Source organism: Pogona vitticeps, chromosome 6 (genome assembly GCF_051106095.1).
Source record: "Pogona vitticeps strain Pit_001003342236 chromosome 6, PviZW2.1, whole genome shotgun sequence".
NCBI classification, from domain to species: Eukaryota; Metazoa; Chordata; class Lepidosauria; order Squamata; family Agamidae; genus Pogona; species Pogona vitticeps.
In genome coordinates this window covers 67,749,711-67,777,111 of record NC_135788.1, presented here as the reverse complement: position 1 = coordinate 67,777,111, position 27,401 = coordinate 67,749,711, and the positions used below count along the sequence as shown (strand labels likewise).

At 41.1% G+C, this 27,401-nt stretch overlaps 1 protein-coding gene across 3 annotated transcripts in view; it reads left to right on the top strand.

Moving 5' to 3' along the window:
• Window positions 1-27,401, top strand: part of BMPER (BMP binding endothelial regulator) — a 240,960-nt gene that overhangs the window by 150,759 nt on the left and 62,800 nt on the right. For all 3 annotated transcript variants that reach the window (XM_020788156.3, XM_073003798.2, XM_073003797.2), the window contains 2 exons: window positions 7,787-8,116; window positions 26,629-26,965. In XM_020788156.3, the coding sequence (XP_020643815.3) occupies window positions 7,787-8,116; window positions 26,629-26,965 (667 nt within the window). The remainder of the gene's footprint in view (window positions 1-7,786; window positions 8,117-26,628; window positions 26,966-27,401) is intronic.

The following is a 27,401-nucleotide window of genomic DNA, read 5'->3' as shown; positions in this document are numbered from 1 at the left end:
GCATCACCCATTCAGACCTAGAGGACTGCCAGTTCACTATCCTAACTATCTCTTGGTTGCTGCCCCAGAACCTAACCTTCTTGTTCTTGAACTTGTCCTGCCACAATGATGCTGCCAATGCCACAATCAGAAATAACTCTGGGAAGGTCAAGTCCTGCAGGATGCCCTGTCCTACCCACTCCCATGGCCATCTCTGTGCACATCACTGCCCTTCAAAGTAAGCCCCAAAGCCAAAACCCTTGGCTGCATCTGAGAGGATCTGAAAAGCCTGTACCAGTTTCCCATAATTGCTACGTAATAGTTATCCTGTTAAATTCTGCCAGGAAGGCTAGTCAAACCAGCAGGTCTTTTTTCATGCCTCTTGTAATCCTGATGGGGTGAGGAGACTCCCACCACTACCCTGCAAGCCTGATGCAAAATGCCTGACCTGGAGCCACTAGCCGCTAGACAAATTTGAGGTGATGCAGCACTACCTGCAACTCTCTCAGAATGCATTTCTTGTGGGTCATTATGGCCACTATGAAGTCTTGGAGGGTAGCCAGCTTCTCTCAGCATTATTGCATCAGTAGTCCATCGGACTAGATAGGCGGGATATAAATTAAATAAATAAATAAATAAATAAATCAGTAACCACTGCTCCATGAGGCTCCTAGTTCCAGAAAGGTCCTCATTGTCCATCAAGAATGGGGTGAATCTCTCCTTGGGGGCTGACATTGTTCCCACACCTCCCTGAGTTGCTCTTGGGGTATGGTATGCTTGCAAGTGGCACAGTGGGGAAACCCTAGGGCATATGCTGCCTCCCCCCAATAATCCCCTAATGTGCCATGCACAGTCTCTTCTGGGGTAGACTTGCCTGAGGTGCTGCCCATCCATAATGATTCACAGTGCCTGCAGGAGCTCTTTTTCCTGTTTGAAGCATGCCTTCACTTTCTGTTCCTCCTGTGGGTCCAGTGCTCTGGACTGAGACTGCCGGATTCACTGGTTGCAATCAGCTCCCTGTCTGCTGAACCTGACTGGATGTTCCCAGCCGGTCCCACTGGGCAAAGCTGCAATATCCCCAGAGCTGCTGTGTTCTGCAGTGACCCCAGCTGCTCATTTATGTGGACCAAGGTCCAAGAATTGTTTTGGAGTACTGACTGCTGACCCTCAGCCTACATAGAAAACAGGACTCTCCTCCTGCATGCATGCAGGCCCCAAGACTTCCTCTGTTGGTGCACTTGGCTCATTCAAGGAAAGAACATGAACTCAGCTGCTTTGCCCTGTTTACTCCTTTTTTTTCTTACGGAGCATGGTGTGGCGCTTGCCCTTGTGGCCCCTGTTTTATCTCGCTCTCACAAAGGCTCACGCTCCTTCCTCCTTCCCACGCTGCCACCAGATGTTATTTCTTTGACCTCAGTTAAGTACTGGACACTTATGCTGCCAAACACAATCAGTTTATTGAACTGGGTGAGGTTAATATTCAGTTGGGAATTGCAGTATAAATCACAGGAAGCCATTTATTATATATTAAACAAGGTCTGGTTCATTCAAATCACTCTTTTAACTCTCCCTATCTATCTATGACTCTCCTGGTCCAGTTCCGAAGCCTCTAGCTCTCTAACCCTTTTTTCCAGCCTCCTTCTCTCCTTCTTCCCAACCCCTCAAACTCTCCCTCTAGCCCCGTCTTCCAGTCTCTCTATTGGCTCTCCCGTCAAGATTCAGCAGTGACGGACAGGTGATGTCTGGGCTATCCGCTACACATGGGAATTGCTCTGTGAAAACCCCCATATATTATTAAGTCAGCTTGAAATGAATTCAGTTTAGCACTGGGTGGCAGTCTTCTTCTGCAGCTGAATATATAGGCAGGTGGGCTATATACACAATGGTGTAGTGTATTAGATGAGGGGGTCCAATATGTATGGGTCCAGTACCCCTTAGAAGCACACCCCTGTTGTGCAAATTTTTTCCTGGGTTAGTCAAGCTATACCATTCTATCAGAATGTTTGAGCCCCACAGATTTCATCTCTTTTGGTGAAAAATGTGCACCCATAGGAATATGTGCCAATATACTTCAAGCGATTTTGATCCGGGGATAGCAGAATGAAGGGGTCCAATCTGCTCCCCAGAGGACTCTTTGGCAACAGCTACCTGGGCCCTCTAAGTGGTTTAGCTTGGTGGAAACATTTTGGCATGAAGAAATAAAATAGTTAGGGAGGGGGGGGGAAACACCAAAAAAGAATTCCTAAAGAAACCTTATTGTTGTTTTTGTTATTTACTGGAGGGAATTAAAACTTATCTGATAAAGAGTTGGTGGTGATCCTCACAAGAGCAGTGAGAACTGAAATTGTTTGCCCTTGGTAGAACATTCAGTGAATATCCTTCCAAAGATACCTAGATAGGATATGGACAGTAGTCCTAATGGAGAAAGCGACCACACAGGTTAGACTCCTTAGAGGAAAAGTAGAAAGTAAATAACTTTACTAAAATTTGGCATCCCTTGTTGATCAAGCTCTGAATTAAACAGTGAGAAGAATACTCTGGGAAGTTGGCTAGATTGAATACCAGTCTGCCAGCTTTAAAACTGAACACAAACTTTATTTAATAGGCTATGGAAAAGGACTGAAATATTGGTAGAAGTAAGGTTATTGACATCTATAAGATTAAATGATGGTATATAATTGTATAAGTATTAGGTTTTGTATATGAGTTATGTTGTTTTGTTATCCTTAAGGATTGTCAATATAAACAAACAAACAAAAAAGAAGAAAATTAAAAAAGTGATTTAGCTCAGAGAGAGGGAGCTGGCTCATGTGGGTCCCAGCTGCTTAATCTTACTGTCTGTGGGTTTGATTCAGTTTAGGGGCAGAGCTGGCTCGCAAGGGGTCCCAGCTGCTCCCCAGGTGCCTCAGTCTCTCCCTCTATGGGCTCAGTCTATTTCGGGGCAAGCTGGCCCACATTGGTCCCAGCTATCTCCAGATCCCTTTGTCTCATCCACCTTGAATTTGCTACTGCCATGCTGTTCAACACCTTGGCATGTCACTGGAGCCCTCTGTGGCATGATGTGCCCCACATGCCGCCGCCACCATCACGACTGTTGCAGTTGTCGTTCTCTTTGCTCACAAAGCCGGCAAGATGCGAACTGGACAGAGCTGTCTCCTCACTCTGTTTTTATGTCAGGCAGGTGGACCGGATTGAAGCTCACTGCTTTCCAGCCCACATGCTTGCAGTTCTAAGTTGAAATTTTCCTGCTGCCAGTGAAAGCTGGCTGGGAGAATCCCTTCCTTGTTATCCAATGGGAAGCAAGCAGGGAAGGGGGCCATCCATTGCATCCTCTGGCATTCCCAGTGTCCCAGAACAGCTGCTTGGGAGCTGCCATGGTGGCTCCAGCCCCCTCCATGCCCCACCATCAGCCTCAGGACTGCCACTCCAGAAACAACTGGGGATCCCCAGGTGAGCCTGGGACCCTCTTTGCTGTTCTTAAAAACCAGCCCTGCAAAAAGTAGAATTAGATGGCCACTTAAAAACCTTTAAAGAAATAGCCAAAATCATCTTGCCTAGTTATGATGCTATAGTGCAGATACTGTAACTTTTGGAGGGAAATTGTCTCAAATTGAGAAATCACCACAGATATTATTGCAAGTTCAGTTATGCAACTCAGTAAGCAGTAGATAATGTCTACATTGATGCCTTAACTGGAGGCAGTTTGTGCCCACTAATTACACAATTTGCATTACCCTGGAGTAATGTCACAAGAGGGTTTTGGCCTATGTGTATCAAATGAGCAATGTGTTTTTCTTATCCTTGGTGAGGCACACAAGAATTTTGTACCTCTTGTGACATTACTGTGCATGAGCAGTTAGAAAAGGTGAGTGGAAAACTGGATCATTGTGGATGGAGGAGCCTCTAGATTTCATGAGCCAGAGTTCTAAATGATCGTGCTTTGGAGGGCAAGTTAATGCATGTGAATAAATCACAAAGTTTGGCCCTCAGTCAGTTTATTGCAGCTGAAGGTGTCAGCTGACTTCATTGGGAAGTAGTTGTGTTTCATCCTGTGTGAAGATATACAAAAATTGTTGCAGTGTCTGATTTGCCATGGCCCATTCACATATACAAGTTGCTACTTGATATTTCAATCATCAAGTGACAAAAATGCATTTCTGAACATTTTCTGACTGAGATGTTTTCTTGTGCGGTTGCTCCCAGCCCAGGTTGTTAATCATGCCAGAGGCTTTATGCCTAGCCTACCAAGTCACTTGTCAGCACCAGTCCCTCAGTTGCATAGCCACCATTGCCAGATGGTTAACAAGTACTTTCCTTTCTCAAAAAAGACAATCTTTGACAACCAGCCCAGACACTGAAGAAATAGTCTGGAGTTAGGAGTCAATAATTCTGTCTTCTTGGATTGGGATTTGATGTTTCAAAATATTCCTGGGGAAATGAATAAGACCCAGGTTCATTTGCAAAGGTGTGAATGTATATTATTGGAAAGGGCAATAATCTCCTTTCTCCAAAGAAAGCAAGGGCTAAATCTCTCCAAGAGTGATTTATAAAGTAGCATGGAGGTACACTTTAAAACATGGTGAAAACACAGTATGGTGTCTGAGAAATCTACTGGAATACAGAAGATGCATGGAAGAGAAGGTTTAAAGAAGAAACAACCTATAAACATTTAAATAAGAATTACTTGGATGCCATCCTGGAAATAGGCTATGATGGATGTTGCCTGAGTTGTAGCAGATGAATACTTTAAAAAAAATATTCATCCTGCTATCTTTCCCAGCACAGCTAATCCATTAAGTAGCCTTAGATTAAAGTTGCAGAATACTGGCCAGACAATGAAAGAAACTTTACTGGATGATTTTCCATATACTTGTAGCATTCTTGTGCTGTGGGGAAATTATTTATAAATTCAAAGACAGTGAGATTAAACCAGGAGGATGGAGTTGCACTTTCTGCATTACAAAGCACTAAAATCCATTTGGCACCACTATATGAGTGTAAATAGCAATGATGAGATCAGCCCATGACATTACTTTTTAATTTAATTGACTGTTCCTATCCACCCCGACCCCCCAGATTCCAATGCTCCCTAGGGATTCCTTTTTGGCCTTGGGATGCCTTTAGGATCCACAGGATGGGGGAGGGAGAAAGCCTTTAATGTCAGAAAATTGCTATATGGTCACCACCAGCAGTCCCAATTCCACTGCCAGCAACCTGGCAGCAGTTTTCCAAAATTAAAAGTTCCTCCATCCATACCAAGGTTCCTAAAGACTTCTCTAAGTAAATAACAAAAAACCCCTATGGAGTCTTGGAACAATAGGAATCGTTCAGTTAAATTAAAGAGTAACATCACAGGCTGATGACGTCATCTAGATAGTTAGCCAACAGGATTCAGCCACTGTGTTTTAAATTTAGTGCTTTGTAATCTTGGTTATCTTAAAAACAGTTACGCTCAATTGCTGTATAAAGTTCTCTTCTGTATTATATAAATAAGAACCCTTAAAAGTGGGAATTCAGCAGCAATGTGTTTTTACCAGAAAGTGTTGTATGAATCAACAATAATATAGTAATTGGTTCTAAGTGGTTTCATTAGGGGTAGATGTGCAGGTGTGGAAAGAGACTCATCTGAGGCAAATAAAATTGTCCACCTTGTATCCTTTTGTTGATGCCAACTGAAATCAATATGAGCCTTTTATAATGACATCAGAAGGACTAGGAACACAATAGCTGCCTTCCCCAGTGCAATTTAGGACTGTGAAAATGATAGATACTCTTCTGCCCATTGCATTATCACAGGCCAGGTTTGATTGAGTGCTAATAAGAGAGTGTGCCAAAGTAAAAATGAATTTCCAGAATGATGGGTTGCATCCCACTGTAGAAGCCCTGTTGTTGAGTCACCTTGTTTCTAATCTGAGATATTGGAAATACCAGCATGTAAGGTATTAAATAGTTGTGAACCATACAGATCATTAATACATTGTTAAATAGGGATGTGCATGCATATAGGGATTCTGGTCCAATCACCAATCTAGGCTAGTCTACGTGAGAATTTAAAGATCTAATGTACAAGTACTTTAAATACATGATAGCTGTCTCTAAATGCTTGTGTATTCAGACTGATATGTGTATGATGTGTGAAGCTATTCTTAGTATATACACTCTGATACTGCAAAAAAAATAAATAGCAAGATAGATTAATGTTGTTCAGTGTTTATAAGAGCATGTTGTTTCCCCGTTCTTTACAATGGCAAGTTTAAGTCAATTCCATTTTGCATTTTATATAGTTTCAAATTAAAGCTTGTCCTGATTTGATTTAAGAATCAGCTGCTTGTGTTCATGTTCAACCCTAATTCTCATTTTGGCTAGCTATGTCCTGGGTTTGATTTCTGGCTTTTTAAAAACCAAGCCTTTTGAGTTATGTATGTGAGAACAATTTACTCTTCCTCCTGGTTTTTTAATGTCATATTTTCACTTAGAAAACATCCAAATCCTTCTTACTTATGGCTTATATAATATTTTCCTTGGCTGCTGTAAATTAACTATAAGCCCTGCCTCAGGAATTTGATATATCTGGATGCTTTGGATTTAACTTGCCCATTAGGGTATGTTAGCTCTTCTTTTCCATGATAGGGGACTTGGTGGCACTGCGGGTTAAATCACAAAGCCTCTGGGCTGCAAGGTTGAAAGATCAGCAGTTCGAATCCATGCGACGGAGTGAGCTACCATCGTTTGTCCCAGCTCCTGCCAATCTAGCTGTTCGAAAGCATGTAGATAAATAGATATCACCAAAATGGGAAGGTAACAGCGTTCCATGTCTAGTCGCGCTGACCACATGAAATAAAATGACCACGGAAACTGTCTACAGACAATTGCTGGCTTTATGGCTTGGAAATGGGGATGAGCACTGCCCTCTAGAGTCAGACACGACTGGACAATTTGTCAAGGGCAACCTTTTCCATGATGCTTTTTGTACAGATTGTGTTGATCTTGAATTTTAGAGATTCACACTTGCAAGATGGTCAATTATGTCTATAGGTCCTTTCCACTTTTTACATTGTGATATGTGGTTATTAGATAACATGAAAACATGTTAGCTTTGAAGTAAATCTATGTTGACTGGGATTTACTGTCAAGTTAATTTGCACAAGTTGGTGTTTTAACCAAAAATAGTTTTCCTCCCTTTTCTTTGACTAAGGGGCAAAAGGAAGGCAGTTCTTCCATAGTAAACCGCTCAAGATTGGTGTTTCAAAAGCAGTTTTCAACACATTGTGGGAAATTTAATTTCCAGGTGGAAAGGGGATAGGAAAGACAAAAAGAAACTCTTTACTTAGTTTTCTAAAAGTCCATTTCAATGCTTGACTCTTTGAAGTAAATTCCAAATAGCTCAGCAGGGCTTACTCTTAAAGTAAATGTGCATCCAGGTTAAACCTGCAGCATGCAGCTCATAGATTCTACTTTCCCAGGTAGCCTGCCAGAGTATCTCCTCTAGTGTATGGTACTGTACCATACCATGACAGCTGTGTTTTGACAGACCAGCTAAGGTCCATTAATTTATTCCATGGCAGCAGAATCAGGTCCTTTTTGGTTTAATCTCAAAAGGGAATGGCACCAAGCCCTGCTTCTCTAAGTGTACCTCCGAGTTTCCAAATCTGCGCTTGTCTTACCACATAGTGTATTTTTAGGGATATGCTGAAAATGCATAATGTATAAAATGACCATAAATGCTTGAAAAACCCTTATATTCATGTAACCTTTCAAAATATAAAATTTGGTCTTGATGGTGTTTTTGTTTCTCACTCATCCACAGAGCCTGGAGTTTGCACTGTATTTGGAGACCCTCACTACAACACTTTTGATGGACGGACATTTAACTTTCAGGGAACATGTCAGTATGTTTTGACAAAAGACTGCTCCTCCCCTACCTCACCCTTCCAGGTGCTGGTGAAGAATGATGCTCGGCGAACTCGCTCTTTTTCCTGGACAAAATCTGTAGACCTTCTGCTAGGCAGTAGCACCATCAGCCTACATCAGCACCTCACTGTAAAGCTGAATGGGACACGGATATCCCTACCATACGAAACACTGCACTTCCACATCGACTTGGAAGGGTATCTGTTGAAAGTGACAACTAAAGCAGGTGTGGCTACAATGAGTGCCTTGTTACCTTCCTTAGTCCATAAGTATGATACATGGATGCTTTGTTAGGAGCTTTTAAATGTGAGGAAATGGTTGGTTGGTTGGTTGGTTGGCTGGTTGGCTGGTTGGCTGGTTGGCTGGTTTATTGGATGATCAACTGTAAAGAACTGTACCCACCTTTCCAGTATGGAGTAGAACCCAAGGCACATGACAACCTCAAAATATATGTATAGTAGTAAACAATTAAAATAAAAAGGAGACAGCACAGCAAATAATCAAAATTTAAAAATTTGCACCATAGTCCAAAAGTGAAGACTAAAAATTAAAATAAAATTGAGAAGTGTTTAAGAGAAAATGGTGGGCTGGAAAAACAAGAAGGGAAGGGAGATTAAAATAGTTGTGGAGAGGACAGAAAAAATATTAGTTGTTCCTGCCTTCTCCTTTTTCATTTTAATGCTGTTTGTTTGTTTGTTTGTTTGTTTATACCCCGTCTATCTGGTCATATTGACCACTCTATCACTTGTGCACTGTAGCACAAGAGTTTAAAATTGGGGGGGGGGGAGATTCTAGAAAGCACTGCAGGGAAAATGTGAAAGCTTGAGCACTGTGAGCAGGTAAAGCAAGCTAAGAAGAGAGGGAGGAGAGAGTGAAGTTGGTGAGGAGAGGGCAGAAAAGAAGGCACCAGCTGTTCCTGCTTTATCGTTTTCACACTATGTGGCAAAATGCAAAATGAAAATGACTTAAAATTAGAAAGCATTGCATTGAAAACATGGTTTGTGAATGGTGGGTGTTAAACAAGTTGGGAAGGAAAGACAGAGTAATGTAAACAGAGAGAGAGAAGAGAAGACAGTCAAAAGAAAATGACAATCTGTGTTGAACTTGGAAGTTCGCTCCTAGGAAACAACTGTGGAAGTGCACGTGCAGGCAGTATGACCCGGTGCATCCAGTACCAATGTGTAGATGCCAGTGTCTGGCTGCTATGCTTAAATCTACAATTAAAAAATATGATGCAGAAAAGCCCCACAATAACCAAGGGCAATACCACAGTGGGCATAAGCCCAGAGTGTACATCTTCTACGCAATTACAGTGGTTTGTTTCCACTTTAATTGCAATGGCTCCATCCTCTGGAATGCTAAGATCTAAGAGCTATTTAGAATCCTCTGCTGTGGTTCAGGCGATCACACTAGAGCACAGAATGTTATGTCCCCATCAAACCCATCCTAGCATTCCATAGTAGAATCAATGGCTGTTCCTGGAATAGGGAACTACAACTAGAGTCACTCATTAAATCAGTGGGGATTCATGTTGAAACTACATTACCAATAAAAATTGTTTCATGTGACACAAGCCCTGCTGCAGTTTAAATCAGTACCCAATATTTCGTGTTTTAATCTGCAGTATGGCTTCCTTGGTGATCTGCTGGGGCAAGATAACTCTTCCTTCTCTACGAGGCTTGGTTGTCCAGCAGGCATCTGAATGATGGTGGTGACAGCCAGGGAGCATGTTGGCATCAATAGTGGCAGTGACAGGGGTCATTGATAGGTGGGGAAACCTGGAGCTGCTGCTGCCAACTTGCTCTTTGGCTGCTACTGACATCCTACTGGTTGCTTGACAGGCATGCCCCACAGAGAAAAAAGGGCTCCCTTGCTCTGGCCAGCCGCAAAGGAAGGGCACCAAATCAGTGGAACATATGAAGGAGCTAACTCACCAAGGCAGAAACTATAAATTTGCTATAACCTGCAGCAAACATTTCTACCTTGGTGAATTAACTCCTCCAAAAATGTCACAGATTCAGTGGGCCTACTCTAGTAGCAACTTAGCACAGTTTAGCACAACTTAACACAGCCAAAGCATTATAACTGTGTGGTGTAGATACATCCTTAGGTACATAGTTAAAACAAACATAGGCTAAGCCAGCTGTACCTTATGTTGCTTTGCCCTGGAAGACAGAAGCAACATTCAGAAAGATCTTGATAGGAGTGAGCACTGGGCTGGAAACAACAGAATGAATTTTAACAGGGATGAATGCAAAGTTCTACATCTATAGAAAAAAACCCTCAAATGCACAGTTACAAGGTGGGGGATACTTTTTAGAAGGATGTTGGAATTGTTGTAGATCACAAACTGAATATGAGCCAACAGTGTGATGTAGCTTCAGAAAAGGAAAATGGTATTTTAGGATGCATTAACAGAGGTATAGTCTCCAAATCCTCTGAAGTACTAATTCTTCTCTATACGACACTAGTTATGACTCATCTTGACTACTATGTCTAGTACTGGACACTGCACTTTATGAAGGAAGCCAGCAAACTGGAACAAGTTCAGAGGAGAGGAACAAGGATGATAAGGGGACTGGAAACCAAGCCCAACGAAAAAAGGCTGAAAGAAATGGGCATGTTTAGTTTTGAGAAAAGAAGACTGAGGAGGGATATATCACTGTTCAAATACTGAAAGGCTGTCATACAGAGGAAAGGCAGGATCTGTTCCTGATCATCATAGAGGGCAGGACACATAGCAATGGGTTCAAGTTACAGGGAGCCAGATTTCAGTTGAATATCAGGAAAAATGTCGTAACTATTAAAGCAGTATGGCAATGGAACCAGTTACCTCAGGAGGTGGTGAGTGCTCCAACTCTAGAGATGTTGAAGGGAAAATTGGGCACCCATCTGTCAGAGATTCTTTGATTTGGATTCTGCCATTGAACAGGAGGTTGGACTTGATGACATTGAACTCCAATTTTCTATGGTTCTGTGAGTCTGCCTGAGTCTGTAGTGTATACTAGGGGTTAAAAACACCTGACATTATTCAGTGACTGCGCATTTCAGAGGACAGCTAGTAGTAGAAATTTGTAATCAAGGTGTGTCTTATAATATTGTTACATTTTTTTAAAATGTCATTGAAAATACCTTTTGGAGGGGACTGTTGCTGCATGGAGATTTTTAATCTGCACTCTAGACCGGCATCCTTAGCTGGATCTCTTCTTAATCTAACAAAAAACTAATTCTTCTAGTTACTATCCCCAATATTATTAGAACAGCAAAACTGTGCATATAAGTATAGATAGGCACGGAGAGTTTAATCCTATGGCTACATTCGTTAAAGGAATAAAAATAAGAAATCAGAGCATTTCCCATTCAAAGCATGCAAGATCGCTACATACTGGATTATTTGCTTTTCTTAAAAACTAGGCTGAAATCCAGGGACTAAATACAGTTAACATACAGGGGGAGGGTGAGCACTTGTGAACTGTTATATTTAAGACTTTTTTTCATGCACTATCAGGAAGAATGAGCAGAGTATATCATTTATTTCTTCCTTACACAATAGATGTTCATCCCATTACTCCTAAGGAAGTTAACCAATTGGTGTCTTACAAGAGTGCCAGAGGCAGGGTTTGGATGAAAGCAATCAGGAAAGCATTGTGCAAAACCAGTCAGGGAGGTCTCTACTTCCCATTAAATATAACTTCAATAACTAGAAAAAACAGAATTGCTATTTGATGCCATGCTGCCTGGTAGCAAAGCGTATTAGCTATTGAATGCTAGTAATACTGGGGTTCAGGGATTATTCAAGTAACAGATAATGGATAACAGAGAGAAATGATGTCTGGAAACTATACAGATGTACTAAATGGAGTCTAGACCCTGATAAAATGGCAAGAATTCTGTCAAGCAAGCTCAGGATTATCATCAGAGCTGTGAACACCTTCTGAAGAATCCCGTGGCTTCTGAGAGCAGGGTTTGAAAAGTGCTGATCTAAACTATAGATATAGTACAATCAGAGATCAGGGACAAGTAAGCACTGTGCCAGAACTGCTTGTAGAACAAGGAATAAGTGTAGTAAAACATGTCCAACTCAAACAAATCTAATAAAAGAAAAGAAATCCAGAAGGCTTTTGCAGGCTCACTAGCCAACTTGTTCTGCATGAAAATCCCCTGTAGACCCAAAATCTGATGTGCTGTTAGACCCCAAGTGTAAAAGAAGAGCTGTTTGCTGTTCCTCCCTGAAGTGCGGTGGTGTTGTGTAACATCTGTCTGGGTTCGTTTTCTGACTAAATGAATTGCTTCTGTGTTTGGATTCAGTCTTTTGTGTACATATGTGTCTTGCATCATTCAAATCTGTAATGTGATTTAATAGGGAAATTGAGACCATCTGGTAGCTACTTTAAATAAAACAGGTAAATGGGAGAGCAGAAGAATCTGAAATTGCCCAGTCCCAGAAATTGTAACAGCAATCAAGATGCTTGATATGACTTCAGTTAGGTTTTTTTTTAAATAGAGCAATCCATGGGTGTCAAACTGAAATAAGTTGGAACTTGGAGAATCAAATCCCCACTGACCAGATGTGTAGAACATCTGCTCATAAACAATACTTCTAGGTGACTTTTCCATGCAGTAGTCTGAAAAGCCTGTATGAAGGCAAATCTTGTGAAAGCTGCACTTTACACACTATAGAGTTGCAGCAGTTGCCCAGTATTACTTGAAGTTCTGTGGCTTTGCCTGTGGAATCCTGGGAGTTGTAGTTGGAGAGGCATTAAGGACTCCCTCCTGAAAGTAAGAAGAACACACTAGTGCTTTGTAGTAGATAACTCTGTTTTTCTTGCTAAACTGTAATTTTTAGGATATTGTAAGGTGAAGCTATGACAGTTAAAATGGTGTTGAACTGCTATAACTATGTTATAGTTATACAGTGGTGCCTCACTTAACAAAGATAATCCGTTCCAGCGAAATCGCTGTAGATCGAAATCCTCGTTAAGCGAAATAAAAAATCCCATTGAAATGCGTTGAAAACCCGTTCAATGCGTTCCAATGGGCTGAATAACTCACAGTCCAGCGAAGATCCTCCATAGGGGCAGCCATTTTCGGTGCCTGTAAAGTAAGGAATCCGTCCAAAAACACAGCGGAGAGCCATTTTACCCAGTGGGTGGCCATTTTGAAGCCACCGATCAGCTGTTTTAAAAATGTCGTCTAGTGAAAAATCGGTTCCCGAAGCAGGGAACCAATCATCGGGAAGCGAATTTTGCCTATGAAAACATCCTTTTGCGGTCACAAAAGCGATCGCAAAACAGTCATCGTATAGCGGTTTCGACGTTTAACGAGGCAATCGTTAAACGAGGCACCACTGTACTTATAGTTATGATACACTCCATGGTCAAAATCCAGTAGTTAGTTCCAACTAGAGAAAAAAACATTGCATCAGTGGAACTTTGGTGTCTGAAGTAGACCAATGGATAAGTAAAAACTCAGTATTAATCCATTGATTCATTGGTTCCAACAGATACTTTGATTTAGGCCCATGGTGTTTAAATACCCTGACCTTCTTTCTCAAGGTGTAGGCTGTAGATAACCTACCAGATACATGTACCTGTGGGTAAGTATCCTGGCTTCCTGCATTATAAAACAAACTTGGTATGCTAATTCAAAAGGAGTTCCTATACTTACAAATGAACAGATCAAGATCAGTAAGGAAAAAAACACAACCTACAAACAGTATTCAAGCCCACCACAAAAGTACAACAAATGTTACGGTCAGCAAAGGACAAAAGGAACCCCCCTCACCATTGCAGGAGTATACTGGATACCTTGCAGTTGTGGCCAGGTATATATTGGAACCACAAAATGCAGCATCCACACCAGAATCAAAGAACATGAGAGACACTGCAGATTAAAACAACCAGAAAAATTGGCAGTAGCTAAACATGCCCTAAAACAAGGTGGACATTAAATTCTTTTTCAAAATACTGAAGTGCTGGACAACACCAGCAATCATTATGTTAGACTGCATAGGGAAGCCATTGAAATTCACAAACACCAGCAGAGCTTCAACAAAAAAGAAGAAAGTTTAAAACTCAACAAAACCTGGCTCCCAGTACTGAAAAATACAGCCTGCAAAAGGTCAACAAACTCTACCCAGCTACAAGGACCGGTGATCACTGTGTACAAAAGGCCAGCTAACGACACCCATCAATCACAGTGACAGATGATCGCTCCCTCTTATCACAACAATACACCCACAACAAAAAACACGCTGATCACCACAATCACCCATCACCCAGCTATAAATACTCAACTATCCAAAGAAACTGCGCCAGATCACAGACAGAGTTCTGACTCCTGTGCTGTGAAGATGCCGGCCACAGAGACTGGTGAAAAGTTAGGAAGAACAACCTTCAGAACATGGCCAAAGAGCCCGAAAAACCGACAACAACCACCAGATCCCAGCTATGAAAGCCTTCAAGAATACATCAGTAACAAAGATTACTTTAAATACAAAGAGATCAATTAAGGCATTTTATTTGGAGCTTTGCTGGTACATTAACATGATAGTAAATTACATTACAGTGATGTATATGCTGCAGATTTTCTAAAGATAACAAAGGGATTTTGTTGAATCTTACAGCAGTAGCTTTAGCTTTTGACTTATGTAAAGGCATTGTTTTCTCAGCCTTGGAGGGTATAGTGTGGCGTATCTGGCTATGTTGGAGACCCAGTCAAAACAGTTTGACTAGGAAATGTGGGAGAATAGTCTAGATGTTCATTGCAGATTTGGATCAAGAAAACTTAAAAACCATTGGTGAGCCTGTTTTGCAGGGAGTATGCGGCAAGCAAAGCATGGATGAGGGCTGTTAGGGAGTAGGTAGATGTGACTGCTCTTGTTTTTCCTGACATCTACGTCTTTGTACCTTTGTGCTTTCCCCTTTAGTGTCTGCCCCTGCTGAGTTGACCAAAGAGGTCAGAAAGGGTGCCCTACTCTCACAGGCTTGAATGCAAGTATTTATTTATTATTTATTTATTTTATTAGAATTATATCCCACCCATCTAGACTGGGTCTGCTCTGGGCGGCAAGGATAGCAGGATGCTATTTGTGATTGCTGGCATTGCTTTACCAGGGCTGTCAATTATGTTGTTTGTTAAGCTCAAGTGAATGTGAATGGAGCTCCCTTTCAGACCTCTTTGTTTAAGACATTGAGATTGGAGACTGAAGGGGTAGATTGGGAAGGTACAGAGATATAGGGTTTGGGGCCAATAACTGGCCTTGTTACTTATAATAAATAACAACAACAACAACAACAACAACAACAACAACAACAACAACAACAATAATGATAATAATGATAATGATAATGATAATGATAATAATAATCTTAGAACTGCAGAGCTGGAAGGGCCGCTATGGATCATCAAGTCCAGTTGCTGTCAAGGAGGCATAGTGGGGAATCAAACTCCCAACTCCTGGCTCCACAGCCACATACCTAAACCACTGAGTTATAACCCTTACATGATGGGGCATAAGACTAACAGGTTAATGGGTAAAACTCTTACTCGATCATCTCTCTGGTCCCATTCTCAAGTGTATGTCACTCCCTGGTTCTGATATGGCTGGTCCATTAAAACTGACGATCAGATGCTGATTTTCTCAGATGCTGTACAGTGGGGTCTTGACTTGAGAACTTAATCCGTATTGGAAGGCGGTTCTCAAGTCAAAAAGTTCTCAAGTCAAATCTGCATTTCCCATAGGAATGCATTGAAAACCATTTGATCCGTATCTGCTCTTTTCCATCCATAGAAACTAATGGGAAGCTGCTATTCCGCCTTCGGCCACTAGAGGGGGATATTTTGTTTCTTTTTTTCTTAGGTCAAGAAAGGTACAAGGAAGGCAGGGAAAATACAGTCCAGGCAGTACCAGGCAGTCTGAAGACTGTCTCCCAATCCACTCTCTAAACGCTGGGAGGAGTGAGGAAGCAGACAGGCACCCTTTTCACTGGCCAACAGTTAACTGAAAGTTCAAATTTTGCACTTTCCCTGGCTCCCACGTGGGTTTTTTTTCAGTTCTTAACTCAAATCTAAGTATGTTAAGTCAAGTCAATATTTTCCTATGAGAGTGGTTCTTAAGTCAAAATGTTCTTAACTCAAGCCGTTCTTAAGTCAAGACCCCACTGTAATACAAATAGAGACCTCAGATAGAAATGGATCTGCTGTCTCGTTTCCTTTATTGTTTTTGTTTTTGTTTTGTCTGTTAGAACTTTCAAAATTGTTAATTGCTTTGGATATTTTGTAGAAAATGGAAGTGTATATTTTCAAAATGAGATATGAATAGCTGATTCTGTCACCATTGCATCTTCCCTGATTTCTCCCCCCCCCCCCCGTCATTCTTTGTGTGGATGTAGTACGCACTCAGCTTGGAATCCCAATGCACAAGAGCAGCTGGGAGCAGGGGCATGAAAGCAGGGAGAAGCTGGCAGATAAAAGAAGGTTTAAGCATTTCAGTGCTTCTCCCCTCCAGATCATTCACATGCCTAAGTGCCCCAAGTCCTAGTTTCCAAACACTAGGTCTTCAACTGAATATCCATGCTGCTTTGGCCTGCCCATCAAAGGGTGGGTTTGGATGCATATTTCCTGCTGAACCAAGAACTCAGACACCTGTTCCCTTCTCCTCAGCTCTGTGCTGGTCCATCAGAGTTGGAATACAATCTGTACAGTGCACATAACAGAAGCATTATTCATAAACTGTAATTAAAAACATATTGAGTGTTTCTTTTCATTGCCAGCTGAATTATGAAATTCTGCTGAAAATTCCTGAGAACCACAGTGGATGCTATAAATTGACTAAAATATGATTCCCTTGTTATTCTGTTTGTCTGTTCTCTCAACTCTGCAAACTTCAATAAGCATCTTTGTCCTTGTTTGGCAGTGAGAGGACCAACAATGGGTCACTCAACAGTGAATAATGGTGGCCTATTATAGCACAGATAATTTAGCCATTAAGCAAAAGGGGTGCATGTTCTTCACCCTGAATGTATATGTAACATTGTGATTCTGAGACTGGCTCCACAACAGCACAAAGGTTAAATTACACTGTAGAAAAAGCACTGACATTGCTGTGTCACAAAGACAATATGGTAGCGTTGGTATAAAGTTTCATCAGCCTCCTCAGACAATGTGCAGTGCACAGATCCAAAGGTTAAGCTGAAAGACTGTCATTAAAGCTACATTATATTGAGATTATGTTCCCTCTGTCCATGGGTTGTCTATTCCTACTGGCACAAGCATTATAGGATTTTTGGCAGAGTTGTAATAGTGTCAGGTCAGAAAGTCTGATACCTGAACACCTCCCTAAGAGCTCTGTAGACTTCTCTATACTGGTAGGAAGAACCAGAAGCCTACTTGCCATATCTGGCATATCCCTCTGTTGTTACTGTTACATGGTGACCCTCATCTGTCCTTCTCAGCTCTTGTAAACTAAAGTCCATGGCTTTAGGGAGTTGATCATTTTTTCTTCTTCGTCTTCCTCTTTTTTTTCCTGCTGCCTTCAGTCTTTTCTAGCATTATTGTCTTTTCCAGAAAGTCATGATTTCTCATGATATGCCCAGAGTAGAACAGCCATACTTTTATTGTTTTTGTCTCCAGAGATAGTTCAGGCTTGATTTCCTTTAGGACCCACTTGTTTGTCTTTCTGGCAGTCTAGGTTATCTGCAACGCTCTCCTCCGGCACTGTTTTTTTCCCTATCAGCTTTCTTAACTGTACAGCTTTTACACCGATACATCGTGATCAGAAACACAAGCCTGGATGATCTTGGTTTTAGTTTCCAGTGACACATCCTTGCACTTAATTATCTTTTGTAATTTCTTGGTTGATGCCATTCTGAGTCTTAGTCTTCTGATGTTTTGGCTGCAGTTTTGGCTCCCTTCAGATTCATGATTGAACCAAGTTATACAAAATCTTTCACTATTTCAGTTTCTTCATTGTCAACATTAAAGTTGTATGGTTCTTCTGTAGCTACACTTTTTGTGTTCTTAGTGTTCAACTGCAGTCCTGCTGTGGAATTTTATTTTTCACTTTCACAAAAAGGTTTTCAAGTCATTGCTGCTTTCTGCCAATAAGATGGTATAATCTGCATATCTTAAATCACTGGTTCTTAACCTTGGGTTACTCAGGAGTTTTGGACTGCAACTCCCAGAAGCCTTCACCCCCAGCTGTGCTGACTGAGGTTTCTGGGAGTTGCAGTTCAAAAGCATCCGAGTAACAAAGGTTAAGAACCACTGTCTTAAATTATTGGTATTTCTTCCACCAATTTTCTCTCCTCCTACATCTGAATCTTGTCTGGCTTTCTGCATGATATGCAGATTGAACAGCTAAGAGGATAAAATGCACCCTTGTCTGACACCTTTGCCTGTAGGAACTCATCCTGTCTCCCCATATTCTGTCCTAATGCTAGCTTCTTGTCCACAATACAGGTTATACATCAGGATGATTAAGTGCTGAGGCACACCTGTTTCTTTCACAACAATCAATAGCTTTTCATGGGACACCAAGAGTAGGAAGCACTTTACCTTGAGGCTCTCTTGGGGCCCAACACTGCTTGCCTCATTCTCTATTGCCATAGCTGAAATGGCAGTGGTGTCAGGAGCCTCATTCTCATCACACTTGCCTTTGAGATGTACACAAAGAACTTACTCCCAAGTAAATAGGAGAACCTGGGCAGGTACACTGTCACCCTTGAGAAGTTCTGTGAGGCCCTCAAGAGCTGAGTCGGGCCCATCACTCAAGGGGAAGCTGCTGCTGCTTTTGCTGGAGGAGGACAACGAGAGGGAGCAGCTGCTGCCACCATTGCTAAAAACCAGACCAGGAACAAGGAGACCAGAAAAAGTGAGAAAGGTGCTCCCAAGGTTGCCTTCTTCTGAGCAGCAGCAGCCAGAGGCGAGGAGCAGGCAGTAAGCAGCAGGATGGGCCCAGGGGGAGCCCTCTGAGCAGAGCACCATGAAGGAGTTGGGCAGCTGTGGAGGAGGAGAAGGACCCTCATCAATGCACAGGAGCAATGCTGCAGATTAATAGTCGTTCACTCTCTTCAAGGCAGCTATTGGCAGCAGTGGCAGCTGAAGGTGAAACTGATAGAGGAGGCAGTGGTGGTGACACTGTGAAGTACTAACGTTTGTTAGTACTTCACAGAAGATGGCAACAGTAAACCCCTGCCAATTTTCATTATCATGAAAACCCTATGATGACACAATCCAAAATGAAACAAGAGATAGTGCTGGTGGATGAGACTCCCAGGTCAGAAAGCACTCAATCAACTACTGAGGAAGAGCAAAGGACAAGTCCAAATAGTTTTGTTGCTAATTACACAACTAGATTAAAGCTGAAGGGACATCTAATGGCTGACATACATGGAAATGAAATGAAAGTCAGATGCTGCACAAAACCTAACATCGGAACATGGAACATGAGAAGTATGAATCAAGGTAAACTGGAAACCACAAAATAAGAAATGGAATGTCTAAGCTTTGCAGTGCTTGATGTTAGTGAACTAGAATAGGGTATTTTCCGTCAGACTACAAAGAGAATTATTACAATTACCAGTGCAAATGGATAGAGTAGAAGAAGAACAACAACAACAAAAAGGAAAAACAAGAGATCTCTTCCAGAAAATCTGAAAAATAAAGGGAAATTTAAACCTCATTTAGAAATGCTGAATGACCAAAAGGGAAGCATACTATCTGATCAAGAGAAAATAGAGAAGATGGAAACAGTACACTAAAGATCTATACAGAAAAGATCACAGGGTAACAGATTCCTTTGAAGAGGAAGCCTGTGATAAACAACCTGAAGTTTTAGAAAGTGAAGTGGAAAGTACTTAGGAAGCACTAGGAAGAAATAAATCACGTGGAACACCAACAGAACTAATTCAAGCCACAGAGACTGAATCTGTCAAAATCCTAACAAGAATATGCCAGCAAATATGGAACACCAAATAATGATCCACAGACTGGCAACAATTCAAAATATATTCCAAACCCCAAGAAAGGAGATACCAAGGATTAACTTGCAGTAACTATAGGACCATTGTTTTAATTTCTCATGCAGGTAAAGTGATGTACAAGGTATTGCAACAAAGGCTTTTTCCTGATAGGAAGCAAGAAATGTCTCTTGTTCAAGCTGGATTTTGAAAAGGAAGAGGCACTCAGGATCAGGTTACAAATATCCACTGGCTACCAGAGTGCATCCAAGAATTTCAGATCAGTCTATGCTTTGTAGACTATAGCAAAGCCATTGACTGTGTAGATCATGAGAAACTATGCGTTCTGAAAGAAAATTCATCTTGAAAAAGGGTTAATTCCAGAATGAAAGCAGATAACAATTTACAATCATATTAAAATTTGTCTGGGTATCAAAGTAACATTTTTTTACTATAGGGTTCACTAAAGTAGAAAACTCAATTGACTAAACATAGATGTTCAAAGAACAGGCAGACCTAATAAAAATTTAATAGACTTTCATGTTCTTAGAAAAATGAATGGGTTTGTATGCAGGGCTACTTAATTACTCTGCAGTCCTGATCCTGCCAACAGCAATCCAGCAGTAATTTTTTACTACAGAAGTCTCTTCCCACACTCTGCCCACATCTCAAGGCTCCAAAGGCATTCCTACAGCATAAGGGAGCCATACAAAGCCTTGGAACTTAAAAGTGTGAGATAGGAAGCTTTCAGTTAACTTAAATTAATTATTTGTGGCACTGAATCCTGTTTATGCTGGCATCACTTTACACATCAGGATTTTGCCCAGTGGGTATAATCCATGTTAAAAGTAGTGAGAACAGAATACAGGAATTGGTCAAATATCCAACGGTTGCATCTTGTTTGAAAGTTGCTGGAATTTGGCCCTAAGTGTTTCTTCAGTATTTGTGGGTTGTGGGTTTTTTTTTCTGTGAATGAAAACATCCAAAACAATCACTGGCATCTCCCAGTACATTCAAGTCGGTGTGTATTCTACATGCAGCATATTGTCCTTTGCTCCAGGCTTAGAGGATGAGCCATGAGTTGGTTAAACGTCTTAAAACAACAATGAGCAAACAAAGGATTAAGAATGGAAAGGGTAGGTGGTGGGAAAAATTTGTAAAGGCAATAAATGAATGTTTCTATTCTGTATGTCTCCAGATGGGGTAGATGTTGCACCATTTGGCTTCAGATTAGACCTATCAGACCTATTATATATTCATATCATGGATTGCTGCCTTGTCGTGGCGAAAGGGCTTGAGTAACTCAGAGAAGCTGTGGGCTATGCCGTGCAGGGACACCCAAGACGGACAGGTCATAGTGGAGAGTCCCGACTAAACGCAATCCACCTGGAGTAGGAATTGGCAATGTCACTCCAGTATCTTTGCCAAGAACACCCCATGATCAGAAACAAAAGGCTAAAAGATATGACACTGGAAGATGGGCCCCTCAGGTCGAAAGGTGTCCAACATGCTACTGAGGAAGAGCGGAGGACAAGTACAAGTAGCTCCAGAGCTAATGAAGTGGTTGGGCCAAAGCTGAAAGGATGCTCAGCTGTGGACATGCCTGGAAGTGAAAGGAAAGTCCAAGGCTGCAAAGAAAAATATTGTGTAGGAACCTGGAATGTAACATCTATGAACATTGGGAAGCTAGATGTGGTCAAACAGGAGATGGCAAGAATAAACATCTAAACTAAAATGGACAGGGATGGGCGAATTCAACTCAGATGATTATCATATCTACCATTGTGGGGAAGAATCCCGTAGAAGGAATGGAGTAGCCCTCATAATCAACAAAAGAGTGGGAAATGCTGTAAGGGGATATATTCTCAAAAATGATAGCATGATGTCAATATGAATCCAAGGCAGACCTTTCAACATCAGAGTAATCCAAATTTATGCACCAACCACCAATGCTGAGGATACTGAAACTGAACAATTTTATGAAGATTTTCAACACCTTCTAGAACTGACACGAAAGAAAGGTGTTCTTCTCATTCTAGGGGATTGGAATGCTAAAGAAGGGAGTCAAGAAATAAAAGGAAAAACAGGGAAGTTTGGCCTTGGAGTTCAAAAGGAAGCAGGGCAAAGGCTAATAGAGTTTTGTCAAGAGAACAAGCTGGTCATCACAAACACTCTTTTCCAACAACACAAGAGGCGGCTCTACACATGGACATCACCAGATGAGCAATACCGAAATCGGATTGATTATGTTCTCTGCAGCCAAAGATGGAGAAGCTCTATTGTGGGAAAAATCCCGAGAGCTGATTGTGAATCTGATCATCAATTTCTTATAGCAAAATTCAAGCTTAAGAGAGTAGGAAAAACCACTGGGGTAGTCAGGTATAATCTAAACCAAATTCCTTATGAATACACAGTGGAAATGAAGAACAGATTTAAGGAACTCGATATGGTGGACAGAGTGCCTGAAGAACTTTGGATAGAGGCTCGTAGGATTGTACAGGAGGTAGCAACAAAAACCATCCCAAAGAAAAGGAAATACAAGAAAGCAAAGGGGCTGTCCAACAAGATCTTACAAATAGCAGAGAAGAGAAGGGAAACAAAATCCAAAGGAGATAGAGAAAGTTACAGAAAATTGAATGCAGACTTCCAAAGAATTGCAAGGAAAGACAAGAGGGCCTTCTTAAATGAACAATGCAAAGAAATAGAGGAAAATAATAGAAAAGGAAAAACCAGAGATCTGTTCAGGAAAATTGGAGATATTAGAGGAACGTTTTGTGCAAAGATGGACATGATAAAGGACAAAAATGGGAGGGACCTAAATAAATAAATAAATAAATAAATAAATAAATAAATAAATAAATAAATAAATAAATAAATAAATAAATAAATAAATAAATAAATAAATAAATAAATATCAAGAAGAGGTGGCAAGAATACACAGAGGAATTATATCAGAAAGATTTGGATATCCTGGACAACCCAGATAATGTGGTTGCTGACCTTGATCTAGATATCCTGGAGAGTGAAGTCAAGTGGGCCTTAGAAAGCATGGCTAACAACAAGGCCAGTAGAGGTGATGGCATTCCAGTTGAACTATTTAGAATCTTAAAAGATGATGCTGTTAAGGTGCTACATTCAATATGCCAGCAAGTTTGGAAAACTCAACAGTGGTCAGAGGACTGGAAAAGATCAGTCTACATCCCAGTCCCAAAGAAGGGCAGTGTCAAAGAATGCTCCAACTACCGTACAATTGCACTCATTTCACATGCTAGCACGGTTATGCTCAAAATCCTCCCAGGTAGGCTTCAGCAGTATGTGGACCAAGAACTCCCAGAAGTACAAGCTGGATTCCAAAGGGGCAGAGGAACTCGAGACCAAATTGCTAACTTGCGCTGGATTATGGAGAAAGCCAGAGAGTTTCAGAAAAATATCTACTTCTGCTTCATTGACTACGCAAAAGCCTTTGACTGTGTGGACCACAGCAAACTATGACAAGTCCTTAAGGAAATGGAAGTGCCTGACCACCTTATCTATCTCCTGAGAAACCTATACGTGGGACAGGAAGCAACAGTTAGAACTGGATATGGAACAACTGATTGGTTCGAAATTGGGAAAGGAGTACGACAAGGCTGTATATTGTCCCCCTGCTTATTTAACTAATATGCAGAATACATCATACAAAAGGCTGGACTGGAAGAATCCCTAGCCGGAATTAAGATTGTTGGAAGAAATATCAACAACCTCTGATATGCAGATGAGGAGGAATTAAAGAACTTCGTAATGAGGGTGAAAGAGGAGAATGAAAAAAAATGGTCTAAAGCTCAACATCAAGAAAACTAAGATCATGGCCACTGGTCCCATCACCTCCTGGCAAATACAAGGGGAAGATATGGAGGCAGTGACAGATTTTACTTTCTTGGGTTCCATGATCACTGCAGATGGAGACAGCAGCCACGAAATTAAAAGACGCCTGCTTCTTGGGAGGAAAACGATGACAAACCTTGACAGCATCTTAAAAAGGTGAGACATCACCTTGCCAACAAAATCCGAATAGTCAAAGCTATGGTTTTTCCTGTAGTAATGTATGGAAGTGAGAGCTGGACCATAAAGAAAGCTGACCGCCGAAGAATTGATGCCTTTGAATTGTGGTGCTGGAAGAGGCTCTTGAGAGTCCCCTGGACTGCAAGGAGAACAAACCTATCAATTCTAAAGGAAATCAACCCTGAGTGCTCACTGGAAGGACAGATCCTGAAGCTGAGGCTCCAATACTTTGGCCGTCTCATGAGAAGAAAAGACTCATTGGAAAAGACCTTGATGTTGGAAAATGTGGAGGCAAGAGGAGAAGGGGATGACAGAGAGTGAGATGGTTGGACAGTGTCATCAAAGCAACCAAGATGAATTTGACACAACTCCGGGAGGCAGTGGAAGACAGGAGGGCCTGGTGTACTCTGGTCCATGGGGTCACGAAGAGTCAGACACGACTAAATGACGAATGATATATTGATTTCCATCCAAAAGAATGGAGAATGCATACATTCATTTTTTTTTAAAAGGAAGCACAAAATTTTATACCCATATTTTATATCCAATCACCTGCCTGGAACTATATTTTAAGCCTTATTCCATAGAATAAACTTCACTTTTGGAATTTTAATTGTTATTTAAATAAATAAATGAAAATGTTTTTACACAGAACTATAGATAGAAATTGTATGTTATATAGTGCAATTAGGAAAAAAAATACTTCCACATTTATTGAAATCCTGAGTAATAGTGCTTCTAGTTGAATCACTTCATTATTATCCAAAATAATAGGCTGTGAAAGAGAAACATATAGCATTGTGTTGGGACTCAAAGGAAAGGATCTTGGTTTAATGCTATTTATTTTAAAAGTACTCCTGAATGCATATACTGTAACTTTAATCCAAATGTAGAAACAATATTGTGTAAAAGCCAATTCTGTGGCCAATTCAAACTAACTAATTTTTGAAAAAGATTTCAGTTGTTATCTACATTGAATATCCATAGTCAACTCCATAGAATATTTTGTTAAACAGAGCTTGAGATAAATAATGTTTCAGTGTGATTTCGAACTAGAACTTTGAACACCAATGCAACTTTAAATGGGAGGTGAAGTAGTTATGCCACACTTTTCAGCTGGTACTTTTCTCTTACAGTTTACATCCTCTAGAAACTGTGGACTGAGTCCAGTTGGTAGTTCCCACTAGAGTAGACCCCTGAATTCATGGGACTCATCCAAATGATGTCTGAATTTCCATTCATGTAGATGTTCAGTTTGGGTCTACTGTAGTGGGACTACCTTTTGGATTTCTACCAGTGTGAGTAGAAATAGTTTGAAACCCCTAATGGAAATCCTGGGGCTAATGACAGACAGCTGTTAACAACTTCAGGAGCTTTCTTGGCCACCAGTGATGTAAGAATGCTACACGCCTGCTTGTGTTTCGATCCATTGCTTACTAAACTTTATGACCTGCTCTTTTTACCACAACTCCTTGAATTCTTTCAGCACACCCAACATCCTGTGTTTAGCCTGGTTGCCAGGTTCAGTAGAATGAGAGAGTATGTCTTACAAATAAGTGCATTAGTTCAAAGTGTAGATAAGGGACCACACATTGCAGTCCTCACCTATCTTAAAAACTCTCTGTAAATAGGAAGTCAAAGACAACAAGCCAAGGATTTGCTCCAGGACCTTTTCCCACAATGTGCTTATAAAGCACAAATACCTATTATTTGAAGGGAGTTTTCTGCATGCAGGAATTATCAAGTGAAACCTTTCCTTTTCTATGTGAAGCAGCATGGTCAATACTGCCACACTGCATGGACATATCCAATCTAAGATGAAGCCCTGCCTGGAACTATTTAGGACACTGCAGAAGATGAGATTCCTCAGCACGTGGCACTACACAAAGTTAAGTAGGGAAATGCCATCTACACTGAACTATATGCAACTTTGATGGTGGCAAGTCAGAAACGGTGTCACGACTATGCTTTCTCCTTTTGAGCACCTGTTTTCTCTTTGTTCACCTCCTGTCTCATCTGTTGTGCATAGGAGCTTGGAAATAACTAGCTGCAGATAATTAGTTGTTTTTAATTAATTCTTTTTCCTAATAAATGAAGCTGTTACATTAGATCACAACTGCAGCTGTATGTGGGAGGACCCAAGTCATTGTGTAGTGTAAGTGTAGTCTTTTAGCTACCTGTGTAGTGCCAGAGGCCTTCCTAAATGGTGGCGATAAATTATCTCCGAGTTTAAGTGCTTGTTTCTGCTTCCACCTCATGATCCCTGGTGAGTGCTGAGGTGACAAGGAGAAGGCCAACGTGTTTGGTACCAAGGGCTTGTAGCATTCAGCTGTTTAACAAGTAAATAAAAACTATTTTAGTTACTTATGGGATAGAACAGAAGTTAAGAGTTAGCCTTTTAAAAATGTATCTACAGTGGAGATGAACTACTGTACTTCGGAATCAAAATTAATACTTACTTTTACCAAGTAGCTTTCTAGGCTTTAAAAAAGCAACGATTCAGCTGTAGAGCAAATACTGTGCAGGCATTAAGTCCCAGGTTCCGGCCCTGTCATTTCTAGTCAAAAAGAGCTAACCTTTAAAATTTGAAAGGCCTTTCTCCCCTGAACCTGGAGATCTGCTGCCAACAGCAGCTGCCAGCAGTAGGATAGACAACCCAGTGGTCTGACTCAACATGTGAAATAGCATCATGTATTCACTGCTGAAATTGAGCTCCTCTTCTTGTCTTCTTTACTAGGACTGGAAATTTCTTGGGATGGAGACAGTTTTGTTGAAGTCATGGCTGCACCACATCTTAAGGGCAAGCTATGTGGTCTGTGTGGCAACTACAATGGACACAAGAGAGATGACTTAATTGGAGGTGATGGACATTTTAAGTTTGATGTGGATGACTTTGCAGAATCCTGGCGAATGGAATCAAATGAATTCTGTACGCGTCCTCCAAAGAAACAGTTTCCTGAGCTGTGCCAAGGAACAGTGAGGATAAAACTTCGTGCCCATCGGGAATGCCAGAAACTCAAAGCATGGGATTTTCAGACTTGCCACTCAACTGTAGACTACACTATGTTTTATCGGTAAGTGAAACCTTTGGATGAACCTTGCAGAAATGAGCAAAAATGGCTGAGCAGGAATAAGCTGAAGAGGATAAAGGATGAGGTAATATAAGGTTTGTTTGTATGTCTGAGCCTATTTTTCAAAGGAAAAGACTTACCAAATAGCTCACATGCAACAGTTAGAAGACTTCCCTTACAGTCTGAAAAAGAAGAAAAAAATGGGGAGGGAAGATGAGAAAAGCAAACAAGGTCAGTAGTAATTTTTCTAATTATCAGTTCTAGGTGAGGAGGAGTCCTACGAAATTAATGTTCCACCAGAGCTGTTGTAATGACACCTGAAAAGAGAAGGGCATGAAACAAACCACGAAGCATGGAACAAACAAACAAACAAACAAACAAAACAAAAAAAGACCCTCATGAATCAGGCCATTATGAGGTTTGTTTCAGGGTGCTTTGG